Source organism: Gymnoscopelus braueri, assembly GCF_963280865.1.
Source record: "Gymnoscopelus braueri genome assembly, chromosome: 1".
Classification (NCBI taxonomy): Eukaryota; Metazoa; Chordata; class Actinopteri; order Myctophiformes; family Myctophidae; genus Gymnoscopelus; species Gymnoscopelus braueri.
Window position 1 is genome coordinate 46,922,297 of NC_137603.1, and position 21,619 is coordinate 46,943,915.

Below are 21,619 nucleotides of genomic sequence, written 5' to 3' on the forward strand. Positions count from 1 at the left end.
AGCTAATTTTAAAGGTAGTGAAGTGATATTGTTTGGTTAAAACAAAAGTTTTTTTTATTAGAAGGCTCTATATTCTGTCATTATTAATGTAGTGTTTTCTCAGTAACAGGGTCTCCCCCATAGAGGTATGGTCTCCCCGTCTCTCCAGCTCTTTAGTAAACAGAAAATACATTTTCAGGTGCAGGTCACTTATCAGCTTCATCACTTCCAATTTCACTTGTTGTATATGTTCTCTCTCCTGATTGGATGAAATTGGTACCATGACCTGAAATTGTATTTTCTGTTCACTTGCTGGAGAGACGGGGAGACCCCGTTCTAATGATCAAAATATTGAGCAATAATATAAAAATATTTTAACTGAAATGATCACTTCACAACAGCATTGCTATAAAACAGGTGTTCCCTCTAAATATATTTCTGTGTGTGTGTGCATGCTGTGTGTCTGTGCGTGTCTGTGCGTGTGTGTGCGTGTGTGTGCGTGTGTGTGTGTGTGTGTGTGTGTGTGTGTGTGTGTGTGTGTGTGTGTGTGTGCACGCGCAAGTGTGCGCGTGGTGTGTGTGTGTGTGTGTGTGTGTGTGTGTGTGTGTGTGTGTGTGTGTGTGTGTGTGTGTGTGTGTGTGTGTGTGTGTGTGTGTGTGTGTGTGTGTGTGTGTGTGATGGGGGGATGCCTGTGGGCGACCAAGATGGATACAAAGACAGTGATGGAGATGGAGGGGAGTGCGTATCCAAGTCTCAGATCAAAGAGTGTGGGAGTGGGAAGATAGATAGACATAGACTAGGATATAGATCAAAAGTGTGAACAGAAAAGTAAAGATGTAGGATACAGAGGAAAACGTGTTGGCTACACAGTAAAATCTTCAATGTTAATTTACCTCTGAGAGCATACAAATGGACCAGAAAGGGGTCAGGATTTGACCAGAAAACAGGGTTCCTAGCAAAGTGCTGTTGGAATATTTGCAGCTGCCAGCTTTCTGCACACCTGCATGGAATACAAAGAGCTTTTGCAGAATTGCTCATTTCAGAATAACAAATATGAAGTTATTGAATCATAATCATTGGTTCAATAAAGTGTAGTTAATGTTTCAGCTGGTAAATGAGGGGTGTGTTTACTGTGTAGAAAACAGGCTTCCTAGGAAAGTGCTTTTGGGGTTGTTACATTCACAGGTGTTTAATCTTTGCAGCTGCCAGCTTTCTGCACTTTTCTTGTAGAAACACTGTTTATCTTGTTAGAAGCCTTCATTTGAAAGATTACTGTCTATATAGGCAAGAGATAGATAGGGTGGGAGAAGATGTGAAAGGATGGTGGGAGGGGAACATGCCAGTTTGAGATCAGTTTTGTTTGTTTGTTTGTTTGTTGTTTGTTTGTTTATTATCACTTACAAGAACATTTAAAAAGGATACACAAAGATTCTGTAAAAATGTGAAGGAGAATGCCTAAAAACCCTCCAGGGGCTTGAGAAGTGGCATTCTCCGGGAATATTTGTATATTCATAGGATAAAATTAACATCAATGTGGAATATACACATCCATTACAGTTTAAACACTAATAGACATGTCATACAGATGAAGAAACAGAACGGAAAAGACCAAAATGGACACTGACAAAAAAAAGAAAGAATCAGCAAAAACATATTACAACAATAAAAGTCAGGGGAACCAAATGTAAACCTCTAGGGAAAATGTTATTATATTATATTAGGCAGACCATATGGAAAGTATTTGGTTGTTAAGAGAAGCGATTTTAGAAACTTCTTAAATTGGTGAGAAGACAACTTCCATAGATGTAATGGCAGAGAATTCCATATTTTAGACCCTCTGAAGCCTATATTAAACTGTGTTTGAGAGGTACGGGCCTTTGGGGGTCTGAGGTTATTTGAGCTACGTGTTGGGTAATTATGAACCTGAAAATTATACTCAAATATATGATGAAAAAAGGAGGGAAGGGTTCTCCCCAATAAGCCATAAACAAATAAGCCAATTTGTAGATGGTTCACTTGATAAATACTGAGACACCTAATCGGATAAATAAAGGCTGAGATGAAAGTCTTGGGTGTGCACAACTTATTGTTCTTACAGCTCGTTTCTGAAGACGGTATATGGGCTATATGGGAGTTGAGGTTTGATCCCAGTGTGATTATGGTGCTGTGTCCCCAAACTGAAAGCCATCTTGGAACAATTCAGATAATGTAAGCCAATGGTTCGGTTTCATGTCAAAGACCCCCAAACTGATTCATAAGTTGAAAAGATGTGTTGCCAGAGAAGCCCATAAGAGAAGATCTTATTGTTGTTAGATTAAGTATACGTAATTCTACAACTGTCTGCTCTATACAAGGTACTTTACAGCCTTCCTAGAAATGTACTTGAGTAAAAGCAAAATATTTGTCTTGGAAATGTACACAAGTATGAGTAATAAGTATAAAAAAAACCCGAATACTCATGTAAAGTACAGATCCTCAGAATCTGTACTCAAGTACAGTACTCAAGTACATTTACTCCGTTACTGTCCACCAGTGGTTCCTGCACCCCTTTGAGAACCACTGATGCAGGCTATTCTCTTTTTATTTCTTGCCCATCTGTATTCACAACATAACCAGTGATTAGAATTACATGTATTCATCACAGAGAACACACAGTACTGATTGTTGAGTTACACTGAACAGCTTATCAACTTAATCCAATGCATGTAGATGCATCTTTATTAATACTCTCACTCATTTATGGACAGCAGAATCTTTTATGCTTGTTAAAGAAGAAGATAAAGCTATACAACATTCTACGTATTCAATTAACACACAATTTCTAACTCTGCAAAGTTGAAATTGCCATTTGCTCATAGCATTTCTTTGGCTAAAAGCACAGCAATTATAGTGATTAAATTCAAGAGGGCAGAGCATGAATTAATGTGTTTATTTTAATTGGATGTTGAGAAACTCGGATTCGCTCTCTCTTCTAAGTACTGTTTGATCTTGATTTGTTTGGTGTTCTCTCTGTAAAATCCTGTCCCAAAGAGTTAATTTAATACAAGATTTTGCTGTGTGTGTGTGTGTGTGTGTGTGTGTGTGTGTGTGTGTGTGTGTGTGTGTGTGTGTGTGTGTGTGTGTGTGTGTGTGTGTGTGTGTGTGCGCGTGCGTGCGTGTGTGTGTGTGTGTGTGTGTGTTAATTGAACTTCAATTAAATCCAAAACTGGAACAGCTCAGCAAGATAGTAATGCAACACAGACAAGTAAATTAGAATCTCTCTCTCTCTCTCAGTTCAATTCAGTTCAATTCAATTCAATACAATTAAAATGAGCTTAATTGGCATGAACTTGTTTTAAAACATCCGTTTACATTGGCAAAGAAAAAGTGGAACAAAACAGCCAATACTACTACTTTTTTTGTTTTAGTTTTGTAGTGGTTTTGTTTGTGTTTGGGTATTGTTGAGGGAGGTTCTGAATGTTAAATCTAACACAAATGAGGTTCTGTCTGAGCAGACACACACACACACACACACACACACACACACACACTTCCATCAGGCATGAGCCGCATGACACACATGACATCATGACACACATATAGCAGGTGTGCGGCGGCCGGGCGGTCGCTGACAACGCGGAAGTAGCGTATCAACAACACCGCTGGCTGCTGAAGTGAAGTGAAGTGGATGGTCAGTCAGCATTAAACAACACAATGGCCAACAGTGACGGCGAGGTGCGATACTGTCACCGATGCTCCTACGTTCTCCTCAAATTCACCCTGTTTGGATACGGCATCGGCTGGTGGGTGAGTATCAGTAGACAGTTAAACAAACGGCGAACAGCTGTTTATTTACACAGAGACGAAGCAGCCACAAGTCCCGTTTGTGAAGCAGTAGCCGAGCCGCGGCAACTGAGGGACAAACTGGGTGTGTGTGTGTGTGTGTGTGTGTGTGTGTGTGTGTGTGTGTGTGTGTGTGCGCGCGCGCGCATTGCACTAGGGCATTATTTATTTTGCAATATTTGTCGACCAAAGTCGAGCAAGTTACATCATTGCAAAAGTGATTCCAACTCGTGTGATAGAGAGAGAGACCCAGATAAGGAACATTGGTAAAGAAAACCCGAAACAAGACTTTGTTGTTAGTTTTAAAGATTTAATTAATTTTAAATATTTTATTTACTGGCGATATTAATCGCAAGTAAATATCCCCTTTATTGTTTTTATTTCCTAAATTTCTTTTTTCCATTTTTCTAAATAATTTCTTAAATGAATGGCAAATATCTAATCTAATTCCATAAATTCTATGTTCTACCGAACAAATCTGTTTAAGGACAACTTTGTTTTTTTTTACAACAAGGGTTACTTTATTAGTTTGTAATGATAATAATAATTAAAAGATGAGTGTTAAAACAAATTCATTTATTGCTTTCTATCGTTATATCAAATTTTAACTGGGGGGTCGGGGCATTCGGTCCATTGGTAAAAATGATATATATTTTTTTACGATAAGCAGGTTATTTGTATATCCGCAAGGCCAAATGCACGGAGGTCAGGGCAGAACCTCTGGCCCAAATGTTTCACATCGGTCTGCCAACAGGAGGCCGATTTTTGTACAAAAAAAAAATTGATATTACTCCTACAAATGTTGTCCTACCATCACACAAATCGGTACACAGTATCTCTATAGTCATGTGATCAAGACAGATTTGTCAGATTTTTCATATTCCATCCTGATTGGCTAAGATTGGCTTCCAAAGTTTGCAGGAGTGGCCTGTTTTGTACAAAATGCCTCAAATCATGAATGCAGCGTGAGATTTCCGTAAAACTTTGCACGCATGTCCCCACTAGGCCAAGGAAGAATGCCACAGAATCCAGGGGGAAAAGATGTTGATTGTATGACCTACAAGTTCAAGAGTTCTAGGCCAAAACGTGAATCTGCCTGTTACAGCGCCTGAGGCTGATTTAAAAAATGTGGCATTTCTTCCTTGGCCTAGTGTGGATGTGCGTACAAAGTTTCACGGAAATTGGACACTGCGTTCATGATTTGACACATTTTGTACAAAACAGGCCACTCCTGCAAACTTTCGAAGACAATCTTAGCCAATCAGGATGGAATATGAAAAATCCGACAAATCTGTCTTGATCACATGACTATAGAGATACCGTGTACCGATTTGTGTGATGGTAGGACAAACTTTGTAGGAGTAATATCCAAAAAATTGTTTTGCAAAAATCGGCCTCCTGGTGGCGCTATAACAGACCGATGTGAAAAATGTGGGCCAGAGGTTCTGCCCTGACTTCCGTGCCTTTGGCCTTGCGGATATACAAATAACCTGCTTATTGTGTAAAAAAAAACAAATGTTTTACCAATGGACCGAATGCCAGTTAAAAATCGCTATAACGATAGAAAGCAATACATACTCATCTTTTAATTATTATCATTACAATCTAATAAAATAACCCTTGTTGTAAAAAAGCTAAGTTGTAGTGAATTCCGGGCTATTTTCACTAGTTTGGGTCACAGGGAGACATTTCTCTTTTGGGTCTCGAGCTAAAAAGTTTGGGAACCGCTAGGATGGTTGACCTTTTTGGACTGATATTTATTTTTCTTAAGATTTTGAGTACTAGGCTAAATCTACCTATGGTTAAGTAGACTGCTCAGTGTTCATGTGTGACAGTGTGAGTTATCTTGCAACCAACAGCCACACCCTCTGCAGTGGACTGACTACCTGTACTTACCTGTATGCACTGTCAACATAGGGAGGGACAGAAACACAAACAGGTTTTTTTTTGCGGCTCCACATAGTTTCGTCACTTTGAAACCGAAAAGAAAAACAGCTGTCCCCCTCTCCTTGTGTTAAATATTTATTTTACGGTGCTGAGGTGAAATGTCCCCTGGTGAGAGTTCTCAGTTAGTTTGCAAAACAAAAGTAAAAGCCCATTATCTCATTGACAGCGACAGTCCACTTCACCACCAAAGCTGGTGTCAGATAACACTGTAATGGAGTTTTTAGGCAGAGTATTACTATTAGACACATCACTTCTACAAGAGTTGAAGGGCACTTGGCATCAGATCAGACAAATCTAACCCTCCCACCTCCCCTCTCTACTACACTGGGGGAAAATGTTGATCTTAACTTGTTTTGAACTCTTATTGTCTCCGCCAGGCCGAAAGGCATGGCGAGAGAGTATGTTTTGCACCCTGTCCGTGTGTCCGTGTGTCCGTGTGTCCGTGTGTGTGTCCTTCTGTCTGTGACCAGCTAATCTCCGGCATTGTTGGCCCGGTCGCTGCGAAACTGTGCACACACACTCCCTGGATGCCAATTCAGAACCTCTGAATTGGCATTTTTCAGATTGGCCTGTTATAGCGCCACCAGGAGGCCGATTTGTGCAAAACACATTTTTCGATATTACTCCTAAAGATTTTGTCCAAACATCACACAAATTGGTACACAGTATCTCGATAGTCATGTGATCAACACGGATCTGTCCGATTTCCCATATTCCATCCTGATTGCCCAAGATTGGCTTCCAAAGTTTGCAGGATTGGTCCGTTTTGAACAAAATGCCTTAAATCATGAACGCAGCATGCAATTTCAGTGACATTTTGCACGCATATTCCCACTAGGCCGAGGAAGAAATGCCACCCTTTTCACATTGGCCTGTTATAGCGCCACCAGCAGGTCTAATTTAGCAAAACACATTTTTGGAACAAAATGCCTCAAATGATGAATGCAGTGTCTGATTGCCGTGAAAGGCCTAAGAAGAAATGGCACCCTATTCACATTGGCCTATTATAGCGCCACCAGGAGGCCACAATAACCTAACTGACCTGGCGGAGACCTGTGCTCCAAGGAGCACTTTTTCTAGTTCTGTATCTTTTCTTTTTTCCCCCCCAGGAACAAGCAAAAAAAGTTACTAATTTAAAGGAAATCAGTCAAATTTAATCTATTTTAGAAATAAATATGCCATGCCTCAATCTCAGTCGTAACACATTTTCTTTTAAAAATCTAATCACAAACCTTATCACTTGTATAAAACCATTATTTTTCACTATACATTCATAGAGCTAGACATTTATTTGCCTCTAAACTCAGCAAGCAAGTAATCTCTTCTCACAGACCGCACAGCAGATATTCTATATTTGGGCAGATAGATGGTCTATTGACACACCATTTACAACAATGAGAACTTATAGGCTTCGGGCATTTGTGAAATGCCTGAAATGTTTTAAATTAAATGAAATAGAGGAGGATGGATTGGATATGGGAGGGGTGCGGGGACTGGAGAGCTTATTTGAGATGGAAATGATGAGAGACGGGCAGAGACCCGAATGAAGAGTCGGGCTAAATGGTCTATTGACATCATGCAAGATGCTGAACTGATCAGAACTGAACTGAACAACCTTTCATAGCCCAGCTACTTTTGAATCTCAGTGTCTCACTTCAGAGACAATTCACCAAATTTATTTTGGTAGGTTATTATAACATGGTTCCTTACCATGTTACTGAAAAAGGTCCCTGGTATACAGTATCACTATCACACTATCTCCATTGCTCAGTTTATCTAATCTGGCTTCATACTACAGTATATTCTGACTATATATAACTTGTCCCACAATTTTCCTTCATTATGTTCCAGAACAGGATGCTAACATTAGGGCTGAGCAACTGAGGATGTAAACAACCCCACAATGCTTCCTGTGTTTTCCCTTGAAGGAATAACATGGAGGAGACAGTACTTCTTATTTTTTTTGTTTAAACTAAATAAAAACTATATGGTGCTCCAGCCAGGCTGGTTTGCCTAGCCAGGGCTGTGTAAGTCATGGGTTGCAGCCGTCAGGGTGCGAGGAAGCTGGGAGGATAGCATTTCTATGACACGGTTTAAAATTTTATATGGGCAGAAGTGAAAGTGGTTTTGGTATGCACTGTATAGAGGCTTCTCATGTGATTCTACTGTATGTTTCTGCAACAAACATTTGAAGCATTTGTGGCGTACCCTTTGGGTGAAATTAAAATCACTTTTGGCTCTGTGTTGTTTAGAGGCCCCTCAATGTGTGATAAAAATGTGGGGTACATTGGACACTGCGTTCATTATGTCTTTGTAAAATAGGTTCCTCCCACAAACTTTGGAAGGCAATCATAGCCATTCGGAATGGACACAATGTGGAATAGTAGAAGCAAAAAGTGTCTTTGCAGAAAATGTAAAATGGGAGTTGTCATAATCCAAGGAATCCAGGAATTGTTTTCCGAACTACGGCCCAAGAGTTTTAGAGAAAACGTAAAGAAGGCTTGTATAGCGTCACCATGAGGCCGATTAAAAAAAAATTGGGTGGCGTCTCCCATGGCATATTGTGCATGCAGCAGTGCACAGACAGACCCACACCAGGCAGTCAGAGAGACAGACAGATAAACACGCACACAAACACAGTGGTGAAATCATATTCTCTGCCTTTCTGCCTATCGGCCTGGCGGAGGTAAAAATAAACTTGGTGGGAGATAAATTGACACTAGGCCTAACCCGAGACTTGCCCGGTCAAACTTTCTGCTTCCTTCCTTTATTTCATTATGCTTCTCTAATCCTTTAAAGGGTTCTCGTTCTCATATTATTGCCATGGCAAGCTGAATTCAGAACTGATTTGAGCTAATTGTGTTCGGCAGTAACCATTAATAGGGTTCTTGCTTCCAGTCACAGAACCAGCTAGGCAACATACTGAATTGCTCTAAATACCAAGATGTTTGAAATAGTTTTTCCCATGACCCCAGTCTGGTTTTCCAGTTATTATTCATGCTTACAGTTTCAAGTAAAAGACACCGTCACCATATCCGTTGGTTGCGTACCTACAAGTCCATTGTGGGTTATTCAGCATATTATGGTGACTTGGAAATGTTTTTTTTTTACTTAACAGGATCCATTAAATTATTAACCCAATCTTTGATAAACACTGGTCTGTATAGCTCTCACTGTGGATAGATATGGTGGGAAGGATCAGTATTTAGGTTTGTGTCATATCAATACGCTAACCGTAATTCCCCAATTCTGAAGTACCAAGACCTACTGTAACATGTCAGAAATGTACATGTTAATAGTGGCCTACATTTTCTTATTCGCACATCAGAGGATATTTGAAAATTATTATTAGTTAGTATTCATCATTCAATAAATTGATCAGTCATTTTCATATGATCAGCCTAATGAATCAGATTGGTATCCACTAGCCAGACAATTATGAAAAGTTAGCATGCTGCAGTGGAAAAGCCATATCAGTTTATCTGTTACAGTATATCTTTTATTACCCTGATTTGATTCTCAGTCTGACATAAAGCTAAGTACAGACATGCAAAAGTGTCACTTTTCAGCTACAGTCACCTTTTTGAACCCAAATAGGGCAATTGTGTGACACCTGACCCGAAAGAAAACAATATGTTGTCACCTTTTTCACCTCAGGCTGTTTGCATGCCTGTAAGTAGTAAAGTGTCTTCTTGGGGCTTAGGGTTAGATAATCCATGTCATTTTATTTTCATTGGTGTATTACCTTTTCTGCACATGACAATCACATGGATCTGTAGTTTTGAACTAGTGGGAACTAAACACATGGTCTGATCCTATGATATTATAAAAAAGAACTGCAAAAGTGATCATGTTTGACAGGTTGCAAGTGAGGGTATCCATCCATAACATAACGTATGCCAAAATACCACTATCCTTTGGCTATAAAATAGAAGAAAAGAAAAGTCAAGTTGTGTAAAAGAATTTGTGGTTATGAATTTTAAAAAAAAATCACAATTGTCTCTTTGAGGTGAATCAACCTATTTCCTATGTTACATTCCTTTCTGGCCTTGGACTAGATAGTCTGGTTCAGAGCTACCTTTGAAAGTGCTGGAAAGTGGGGGCCTTGAGTGAGAGAGGGGTCTTGTAATAACATAACCTGGACCTAATCACCCTGTACTTTCACTAAGGATCATCTGCTGTCTGAATGCATGCCTTGGAAGGGAAAATGGAACCTAAAACAGAATTGTCTGTGTTATTCCGATTATCCATAGTCCGATTATCTCTGACATTTTAGGTAAGATTTGTGTACATGAACGATAAACAATGGCACTTGTTATGATTGTAACTCATGACTGTTGACTTATTCTATTGTAGACAGTAATTGTTAGTCGCTCTGTTTAAAAAGGTAAAGTAAATGGTTTGGAGTGCTCTCCTCTCGTTGAATGGAAGTGCCTTAGGGGTGGGCTGGCAGACAGCCAGTAGCTAGTAGCATAACAGAGAGCAAGTCAGGACATGTAAGGAAAAGACATGGTGGAATATAAACACAACTCCTAACTCAGTGTTGCAGTTATATGATCCTCTCTCCATTCCTTCCCTCCCTTCTTCATTGTCTCCGCCAGGCCGAAGGCGTGGCAGAGACTATGTTTTGGACCCTGTCCGTCCGTGTGTGTGTGTGTGTCTGTCTGTCTGTGAACAGCTAATCTCCGGCACCGTTGGGCCGCTTGTAGCGAAACTGTGCCCGCACACTCCCTGGATGCCAGATCAGAACCTCTGTTTTTCAGATCGGCCTGTTATAGTACCAGGAGGTCGATTTTTGCAAAACATTTTTTTTATATTACTCCTACAGATTTTGTCCAAACATCACGCAAGTCAGTATCCTGATTGGCTAAGATTGGCTTCCAAAGTTTGCAGGAGTGCTCCGTTTTGAAAAAAATGCCTCAAATAATGACTCGCAGTCAAACAAGATTAACATATATACAGTTTTTGGGTGCGACTTCCGTGACATTTTGCATGCTCATTCTCACTATGTTGAGGAACAAATGCCACCCTTTTGACATTGACCTATTATAGCGCCACCAAGAGGCAGATTTTTACAAAAAATTTTTTTGGATATTACTCATAACAAACAGCTAATCGGTCCACATTATCTCTATAGTCATGTGATCAAGATGCATATTCCATCAACATTGCTGGGCCACAATAACCTACCTAACTTGGCGGAGACCTGTGCTCCGAGGAGCACTTGTTCTAGTTATTTTTCCTTTCCTTCCTTCCTCATGTCCTGTGGTACACCTTATCTCTAGTCATGTGATCAAGATGTATCTGTAAGAATTTTCAGAATCCATTCTGATTGATTACAATTGAACACACCTTTTGCTACTACCCCTACTGCAGATTTTGTCCAACACTCCCACAAATCGGTGCACATTATCTCTGGGGTCATGTGATCGAGATGTATTATTCAGATCCCATTCCAATTGGCTATGACTCCCTTTCAAAGTTTGTGGGCCCTGGGTAGGCAACCCGGCCTGGCGGAGACCTGTGCTCAGAGGAGCGCTCTTTTCTAGTTAAAATTAAAACATGGGCCGTAGCGTGACGGTCCAGGCACCCAAGCTGCAATGCCAGCCTGACAGCGTGTCGCGGGTTCGACTCCCGTTCCCGACGACCTTTGCTGCGTGTCACCGCCCCCCCATCTCTCTCCCCATTTCCTGTCAGCCTACTTTCCCTATGCCTCTCTAAATAAAGGCATAAAAAGCCCCCCCAAAAAATCTTTAAAAGTAAAATTAATTCAAACATAGTTTATTCTGCATTTATTATGCAAATATTAACAGTTTATCTAGAATTTTTGCATCTACCACTTTTTTCTGCTTGTCGAAAAAATATCAGTGTGTTTTTGATCATCCAGATGGGTAGCTGAGAAAAGCATAGTTAACTGTTAATAAGTGCATTATAAAGGATTTATTAACATTAATAAGGCTTGTTCCCACTTAAGACCAGGTAGATACAAAAATCATAATTAAACTTTTAATGAGTGCATTGTTAACCGCTAATAAATGTACAATAAACTTTCTTATAATGTTAATAAAACAACAAGACCGCTTAGGAAAGGTTGAATGAATGTGTTTGTAATGCTATGCTATAAACAACTAATAAACTCAAGGCTTTTAAATGTTCTTAAGCAGTCTATTAAATCTTTGTCTTATAATCTAAAACATGTTTACAATGCTATTATTAACACATATACTCATAAAAGCATAGCACTTATAAGGGCCGTATTAACTGTTTATTAATGTGTATTACCAGCACCTTTTATTATAAATTGTTACCTTTCTAAAATTCCCACCAGTAGGGTTTACTGTACACCTGTAACTAACTCTGATGCTGGTTGCTTTGAACTGATTTATTAGACCTACTGAAGACTTCCTCTAGTTTGGTCATTTGGCTTTAAAAAAATTGGATATAGAAGAGCGGTATCTCAGATATACGATGTGAGATCTGTCACCGTGGGACTGAGGTTTGATAAAAGTACGACCCAAGATCATAAAAATATATTACTGGTCTTGTGATACGGGGATAAATCGTACATGTCACCTATTCACTATTCGGCTCATTAAACAATGGTAGCTTTCATTTTTCATGTGGAGAACCAGAAACCCTGGCTGTGGCCCACAGTTGGAAAAGCACCAACTAGTCATTAAAGGGAGATTATTAAGTGTGAAAGTAAATGTGTGTGTGTGTGTGTGTGCGTGTGCGTGTGTGCGCGCGCGCGTGCGCGCATTTGAGTTGTAATGTCAGACTTAAGGATGTGTGGGTGGGTGTGTATGTGTGTGTTTTTGTGGGGGTATGTGTGTGTGTGTGTGTGTGTGTGTGTGTGTGTGTTTACTTTGTACACATACTGTAGCCTGTGATTAGCAGCATGCTTTCACTGCTACAGTACATCGCCATGCTGCCTCTGCATTTATTATCAGCCCATTGGCTGGCTAGCATGCTGTTACTGTAGGTCACGGTACAGTCAAAGCCAGAATTTAAAGTAAACACATTAAGTATATTAAGACTTGCTTTCATAGGATTATATTGGTATAGTATGGTATGGAAGACAGAATATATGTATATATGTCAATATATGTTATATATGCGTTTTTGTTTATAGGATTTGAAAAATCACTGTAGTGAAACTCTTCTGGCAGATTGAACAAAAAAAACTTGCTTGACTCACTCACTCCCACCCATGTTGTCTTGGCCAGGCTAACAGATTATGGCGGCTTGAAGTTTATTACCGACTCCACAAAGCCTCCTTCTCTAGACAAATTAATTGGTTAATTGATTAACTTTCATTAAAGAAAAAACAAGTTAATGCATGAGTTTGTAATTAATTCATTAATTAGGGTATCTGTTTATCTCTGTTTGTAAATGATCCATTTGTCTTTTGATGTCTGCGCCATCAAAGCAAATTCCTTGCATTTTCTTGTAATATATCTTTCTGATTTAGTAATTATTTCATCTAATCCCAAAGGACCCACAGTGCATTATTAAAGGGACAGCCTAACCAATTCTCAGAAATTAATCAGGCAATGAATATTCATCTTTTCTTTTCTGGTTGACGAAGCTGCAATAATTACATTTATATCATAGAACAAAATCTCTCAAATATCCACCTGTGTAAGAAATACACAAATAAGATTAGCCATGGACTCAGAGATAAATATAATGTATAGTATGTTGACTCACATACTGTATATAAATCAGTCAAGAGTCAATCAATACATTCCCTTCAGGCTAAAATGTCAAGTTTGCACGCAACATATTTTGGATCGGATCGGATATCTCAGTCTACCGATTCATCTGGTGATATCTAAATTCAATATAGAGGCTAAAACTGGGTGGAAACCAGTCAGGGATAAAAAGCAATAACTGCATTGCAGAACCAATATTAGGTACGATGATATGATTTGTTTTCAAAGCAGTTTGTCAGTGGCAGTTTTTGCCTCTGTTCTAGCCCCTACATTGAATTTAATGTACGTAAATGCCACCAGATATATCAGTAGGCAGACTGATCTGTGGTGGTCAGGCTGCTTAGCCCCATCTCTGTGTTTGTCACTGATCCAGATTCTTGCCTTTATAACTTTTTCCACCTTTTATATAGAGATTCATTCATATATCTGAAATGGATGCATTTTAACCATTTGACCTTTGCATCTTTCAATTTCCACATTGCAGCTGATAGGTGGGTTCATCCTGGCTATAGGGATCTATGCTGAGGTGGAGAGGCAACGCTATAAGACGTTACAGGGAGTGTTTCTGGCCCCTGCTATTTTCTTGATCGTGCTGGGAATCATCATGTTCATCGTTTCCTTCATAGGAGTTCTGGCTTCACTCAGGGATAATCTTACTCTATTGAAAGTGGTGAGTTTCTCTTCTGTTTGATTCTGTTCTATCCCACAATATCTCGCTAAATTCCTGCAAAATCATATTTTATCCTTTCATATTTATTAATTAACTCATTCAGTGCCATTCTTATTTATGGCAGTTTGGTTCTGAGTGCCACAGCCAAAATTCATTGTAAAAAAAAAAGTGCTTAGGAGCCGAGATACAGCCTTTTTCAGTAAGAAGTTAAACAAGAAGTGAATGGAGCAGCAAATCTTCAAATCATCATATCTTGGGTTCTGAACATTAAAAAAAAAAAAAAAAACCTTCTTTTTTTTTTCATTTCTTTTTTTTCATGACGTCTTAGACGTCACTTGGCGCTCAGGGCGCTACAGGCCATGACGTCTTAGACGTCATGGCACTGAATGAGTTAAATATCACATAATCTATTTTTAACATTTTGTTATTAATTTCTCTTGCCCATCTCCAGGCTTATAACACGTCTAGTGTTCAAGTGGTTGATACTGTATTTGAAATGCTTTCCAAGACAGAATATTGCAATACAGTACATGCCTTCTGTTTCTGCCTTTTTAACTCTTTGACTGCCAGAGTATTTTCATAAAGTACTCCCCCAGTGCCAGCAATTTTCGTGTTTTTTTATTTTTATATTTTGCATTTTTCTCATGAAAATAATTTAAGGACACATAATGTAAAGACCCAGCACAAATCCGCCACCAGAGAGCAGCACATGACAGCGTGATCATGTCGTTGGGTCTCTCTCACCCTTCTTCATAGATTAGACAAGGAAAAACATGAAAACGGATGTGACGTCACCCAGATTGTTTTGATCAGCGAAAATTACGTTGTGATATACGACGGCGATGACTGATCGTCACCCAGACCATAGATTATAGAAGAGAAGCTGTCCGTTTGTCCGTTATACCGTGTGAAAACCCGTTTATTTACCTATTTTGGACGAAAATGACTGGGGAAAAAAATCAAAAACCGGAAACGGAATCCAGGCCATGAAACCGGATGCAGATGTCCGTGAAGTAAGTGGAACTCGAGAATAACATTGAATATTAAGCAGCATAGCGCAATCAGAGATTAAACAATGAACGCGCGTCCAGCGCGTCGAGCGCGTCGACGGCCAACTGGACAAAGTAGCACTTGACGCGTTATCGCGTCGTCCGCAGTCAAAGAGTTAAGGAGTATATAATTCCAGAATATGATTGGTTAAGTCTTTTGCATTTCATGATTATTAAACCCTCTTCTTATTTGTTTTTCATACTGTAGTTCATGTTCACACTGACAGTGTGTCTGATTCTGGAGCTGATGGGAGGAGTCGTTGCATTGGTGTTCCGCAACCAGGTAGGTTGTCTTAGCTGCCAATCAAACATCTATTATGTAGACCACTGTCTCCCAAACAGTTATCCCCATTTTTTTAATGGGTCGCGAGTAAATATCCCCCCTTTTTTTTACATTTGAAAAAAGAATGTCATCAATTAAATCATTTTCAACATTTTTCAAACGTATTTCATGAATTAGGTAAAAAAAAATCTAATAACTTCCATAAATTAATAATAACGTTTAAGAAGAAGTGAAAATAGCAGATCCACAAGCTCGCAACGTGGCGTCAAGCGACACGTTGTGAGCTTGTAGATCTGCTATTTTCTACTACAGTAGTTTGGGTCCCGGGCAAACGTCTAATTTCTCTTTTGGGTCTTGAGCTAAAAGGTTTGGGGACCACTGATGTAGACTCTCCCAACCAGAGGTGTCAGACTGTCTGACAATCTTCCAACACAGTTTACATTATATCCTCACAATTTTTCATTCAACTGTCCAACCAACTAGACTGGATTACAGGGATTGATTTTATGTGTGGGATTCATGACAAGCTTTTGTTTCTACTGTCCCTGTAGACTTGAAAGTAATATATTTACATATTTCCATTATGATTTCAACTCATTTGGAGGCCTTTTTGAGGAAGTTAATTGAGCATGATCTGAATCCAGTCTGGTGTGCAGAAATTATGCATAGACCCTATCCTTATCACTTGCTCTGATGCTTTTATTCTAAAAACAACAATGTGAAACAATATTATTTTACGCCTGATGTCAGAGGCACTATCAGTATGTACTAGCTACTGTAGCTAAATATACTGACCAAAAATGTATGATGAAAATGATGATAAACATAAGCTGTTAAGTTTGCTTTTTTCACTGTACAGTCAACTGACTTATAAATAAGCAGCAAACTCAGGGGAATTCCATCTTTATTGTGTGACTAATCCTTCCCCCTTTGTTGCATGGATTGTCACCAACAAAGCTTTATGCTTATGAATGAAGCACCATTGAAATTAAACAGTATATGATATTAAACTACTGTTCATCGATCAAAGGGGGGGGGGGGCGGGGGACATGAACACTGTTACAACAATAATATAAACTAGTCCATACCCAGGGATGTGAGCACTCGGGTGAAAGTAAGCCTTAAAAGCGCATGGTAGGCCACTTCTGGGGCTTTATGGGTCAGGATTTAAAATGTAGTGTCCTGACTGTGACTGACTGACTGTCAGAAACTGACTGACTGACTGACTGACTGACTGTCCCTCTTCCATCCATCTCTTCTCTGAGACTGATGGTATCTCTAGAGGAGGACATCTACACTGATTACAATCACATCTTCAGCTGTGTGTTGTTCACCTTCAAGTTCATAGCCTAATAAACATCTTACATTTTGGGAAAGGGAAAAACGGGTGCCATATTTTGTACACAACTAAACAACTGTAACACAGTACAATCAAGTGAACACAATATCCAGTTCAAATGCAAAACATGCAGGGTCAAGAAGTAAAATAGTTAAAATACAGAAACCGGTTTAACAATTGACAGTTTAAAAGCAAACACATTGACCAGTAGGACAAATCTTTCTATTGATGTTTGTTGGCACGGTGTCTGTCTTTTTCTTTATTGTCCACCTTACTTGCACCTCCTTCCTTTATTGTTCTGATGCTGGCATTTGCCATCCTTGGAGTCAAATTACTTTAAAAAAAATGTTTAAGTACTATCATAGTACAACATTAAAGAAGCATCCAATATTTTTTTTAACATATGATATGTCCTTCAGTTGTGATAAGTTGTGCTTTTATAGGAGCCTCTGAAGGTGGCATTCCAAAGCTAGGGCCTCCCATATTATTATTATTGCCATTATTCTTTCTGAATAAGGCAGTCACGTCGATGTCATCATTACTAATGGATGAACCATGAATAATCACATTCATTATTTCACATGAGTTGGAACAGTAAGAAGTCTTTGAGTAATTTGTCGACACAATCACACAGTCATGAATAGTTATGACATTTTATCACATTCTACCGGGATAAAAGCCGATTGACGCAGTAACATGCATTATACATTTGACACAATGCATTTTCATACATGAATTCCGTTTCTTATCAAATGGATCCAACTGAGTTTCCATTTAGGCAAAGCACAGGGACAGTATAATGTATTCAGAGTTGATATATTCAAAAAGCAGGGTTGATTTACATTTGTATGATATATCTACCGATGGAGCTATCTACTTACCCGTGTTCCTCTGTTTCTCTCTCTTCTCCTTTCTGTTTCTGTCTCTCTCTCACCATCTCTCTGTCTCTCTATATGTTTCATTATTTTGTTTGTCTATCTACCTGTGTGACCATGTCTTTGTCTCACCCTGTCCCGCTATCTCGGTCTTTCTTTCTCCTTTGTTTTGCTATGTCTTTTAATCTGTCTACCTGACTGCTTACTGTATGTCTCTGTCCCTCTCCCTGTATCTCATTCCAATAAAAGTGAATCATCCTGCTAACACGGTTAGGAGAAAGGTTTGCAGTTTGTTGTGTTTACAAAGACATGACTCCTTACACCAGGGTCTGTTTAGAATCCATAATAAGTGAACAGGTTTGTTCTCATTCAAATCCTGAATAACATAAGAACAAAGACGGGAGAAATTATAAGATCGTTGGAAAGAATTAAAGAAAATCAGAAAGAAAGGCCACTTTTTGCCACTTAATGGCGACGACAAAGTGATGTGGTCACAACCTGTTGGCAATAAATTGTATTTGTAGACCCCTAATTAATTGAATCCAAAAGACCAAAGCTGACCATTTCATCCAGAGCAGTACCAGGTGCCTCACTAATGGACCTTTTTCCACTACAGATGTTTGACACCTAAATAAATCATACTGTACCCACAACTCATGTTATTACATTAATCTGTTTACCCATCAAAATGTTTGCTGTAAAAAGAGTACAAATGGTAACCTGACGGTTGGGTGAAGGACAAAACAATTGAGGACTTTGGAGGATTTTTTTTTATTGTCGCATATGAGAGCAGACTGTATCAGAAAATAAATTAAATTCGGCAAGACATGGCATAATTTTAGAGTACCCTCAATCATAAATGGGGGAAAATGGTTTAGCTAATTTAGAACATTAGTAGGCTAGGTCAGATTTCCAAAAATCTTTACCCCGAAGGCAAATCGTGTTAATATATGACGTACATGTTTTCTATGGGTATTAAGGGGTGCTGAATCCACACTCCCACCCACCCAGACCCCGCTCTATCCACCTGGGGGCCACCCCAGCCCTGCTACACTCCTGCACCGACCCTTTCACTGACATCCACACCAGCACCCACTCCTCACACTCCAATAGAGACGATGAACTCACTTAGTACAAGCAACAAGTGGGTTCATCGTCTCTATTGGAGTGTGCAGTCCCTTCGCATTGTGCAGAATAAATGAGTACAAGCAACAAGTGGGTTCATCGTCTCTATTGGAGTGTGCAGTCCCTTCCTAAGAGAAGCAGTGGGAGGTCTTATTGTCTTTCAAAAAAAAAATATATATATATATATATATATATATATGCTTGCTCTGACTCTCGTTCCATATATATATATATATATATATATATATATATATATTGCTTGCTCTGACTCTGTTCCTCTTCACACTGGCATGTTTCATCAAGCTACAGTATGACGGGGTGCGCTGGACATGGCGTTGACCACATAATCGCAACAGCTCCTCAGTTTCCTCTCTCTACTGTTATGTCTAAATAAAGGCCAACCTATGAAGTGTGGAGGAATTAAATAATAAGAGTACTTAAAATGAAAAATGTAAACGTTAGTAGAGTAAAAGTTTATTATCCAAATGTACTTTAATGTTCTTTTGTGCAAATACTTATTCTCCAAATCAGACTGATATATATAAAGGAGCCCTCATGTGACCCCACTGCACCAGATTGTGGTGGACAGACAGCTTTTTATATTCTGGCTCAGTGGTCACCTTGAATCATGAGGCAAGGGAGTTGACAAATATTTGCTGACAAATGGCAGCAGTATGCTATTTTATCACTCCTATACTGTTGCCTGGCTGTGAGCCCTGATTGCAAAATGAACGTGTTGTGGAAACTAAATCAAAATGGTCAATGAATATATGAATTTAACCGCTGGAGGAACACGAACCTTTGATGCGATCGACGAGCTGCTTTTCCACAGCCATGTCGTCTTATCTGTCTGTGTCATCTCCAAGTCTGTCTGAGATGATGGAGCTGTTTAATAAGATCCATTAAATAATTAACTCTTTGTCCTCATCTAACACAAAATGTCTCTTTCTGTCTTTCACAGACAGTGGACTTGTTGAATAAGCAAATCCGTAAAGGCATGGTGAACTACTATGATGATTTGGACTTCAAAAACATCATGGACTTTGTGCAGAAAAAGGTAGAGCGACACTCTTCCCACTCATCACTTGTTTTTGTCCATTTATGAGATTACTTTGTCCAGGGAAAAACAGAAAAAGGAATCGCAAAATCCTCAGTGTTATCCATTTGTATCTCTGAGATTGTACACATGTAACCAAATGGACCCTTTCATTCTTTTTTTTTTTTTTATATATGACCAGAAAACATGCGTACAAAAACATAATGTTGCACACAGTAGTCAAAATGATAACACAAAAAAGCCCAAGAGCTTATTTCCATTGTGGAACTATTGATGTAAATGTGTGACCTGGAGGGGGGTAGCAGAAGGGAATTAATACAATAAAAAAGCAATATAAAGAACATTTTCGTATAAACAAAATACTATTAAAATCAGGACCAGCTGGTATTGAGCAACCTCTTTAGGGTGGACTTAAAGCCATCCATAGTGTTAATTGACTCGATAATTGCTGGCAACCCATACCAAATGACTGCTGCTGTGAAAATGTCCTTTCCCATTGAAGTCTGTGGAACTACCTCTCGGGGTGTGGTCATCACTAACCCTGGAAAAGTAATACATATTTGGGATTCACATTGTTTACAATCCTGAACCATACACATTTTGATAAGCGAAACTCTCCTCCAACTCTGAGCCACCCGAGTCTAATAACATGAGTGCAGGAAGGAGATGAGTTCTGGGATGGAGTTTAAGGAATCAACCTACCGGTAACCTTATTTTGGGTTGTCTGCAATTTATTTTGTAGGATCTTAGGGATGCTATTGTACAGGGATGTGCCGGTGCAATCAAAGCAGCAGTCTGTGAGTGAGTGTGGATACTCTGCTTAGACATTTTAGAAACTTTTTGATCTAACTTTGAGAGCCATACTCTGTCTAGGTAGTTTGCATTTATTCACAGAACCTAGCCTTTTGTTTCAGAACATTGAGTCTGGTTTCGCTGAAGAAAACAACTAACGAGTTGGGACACGGTGTTGCACAGAATCAATATGTCTGCTTTGCATGTAAATCAGATCTATCTATATATTGGAAAGACCCCAATACTGCATTGAACTTACTAGGTGTGTCTGTTTATGTGGTGTAGGAGTGCAGTTAATCAAACTGTTCAATTTAATAGATTATTTAAAAAAAAATGTTTTCTTTTAAATACCGTTGCAAAAATAGTTTCGTTTTGCCCAACACCATTGGGCGACAAAGTATAAAATCGGGCTTAAGTGGTTAATCAGAATAATAGATTTGATAAAATGTATTTTAAAAAATCCAGTATGTTTCTGCAACGATACGTTGAGGTATTAAAAGAAATGTGCTCCTCGATAATTTGATTAATCAAAAAAGTAATTGATAGAATACCGGTAATCCTTTAGAAAAATATTGATAATTGCATCCCTAGTTAATTAGTTTCTGTGTACATGCACACAGGCGTTGATGTTCGTGTGTCTCTGCACATGTGTGGTTGCATGAATCGGCTTAGTTCACATGTTCGCATCACACCATTTGGTAAATCTGGGTCACTAATTAATGAATTAATACATTTGTGTGGGGTTTTGGTGGCCACTTTTTATTGTATTACTTGATGGTTTGATCATTTATGAGATGTCATTGTGGTAGCAGCGAGACATCTTGAACATGTAAGAGTTGAACATGAATGTCAGTCTGCTTAATAGACCGTGTAGATTGAACCATTAGGATCGTGCTCGTATGTGATTGAAGGTGTGTGAGTGCCTGTTAAACTACTGTGATGCCCCATTTCAGTCAGACACTCAAG

The 21,619-nt window shown here is 39.1% G+C and overlaps 1 protein-coding gene across 1 annotated transcript in view; it reads left to right on the forward strand.

Moving 5' to 3' along the window:
• The first annotated feature begins 3,577 nt into the window (after window positions 1-3,577).
• The window catches only part of tspan15 (tetraspanin 15), a 48,083-nt gene continuing 30,041 nt past the window's right edge, over window positions 3,578-21,619 (forward strand). Inside the window, exons 1-4 of the mRNA XM_080427290.1 lie at window positions 3,578-3,765; window positions 13,948-14,133; window positions 15,391-15,465; window positions 19,766-19,861. Coding sequence (XP_080283416.1) covers window positions 3,673-3,765; window positions 13,948-14,133; window positions 15,391-15,465; window positions 19,766-19,861 — 450 coding nt within the window. The 5' untranslated portion in view covers window positions 3,578-3,672. The remainder of the gene's footprint in view (window positions 3,766-13,947; window positions 14,134-15,390; window positions 15,466-19,765; window positions 19,862-21,619) is intronic.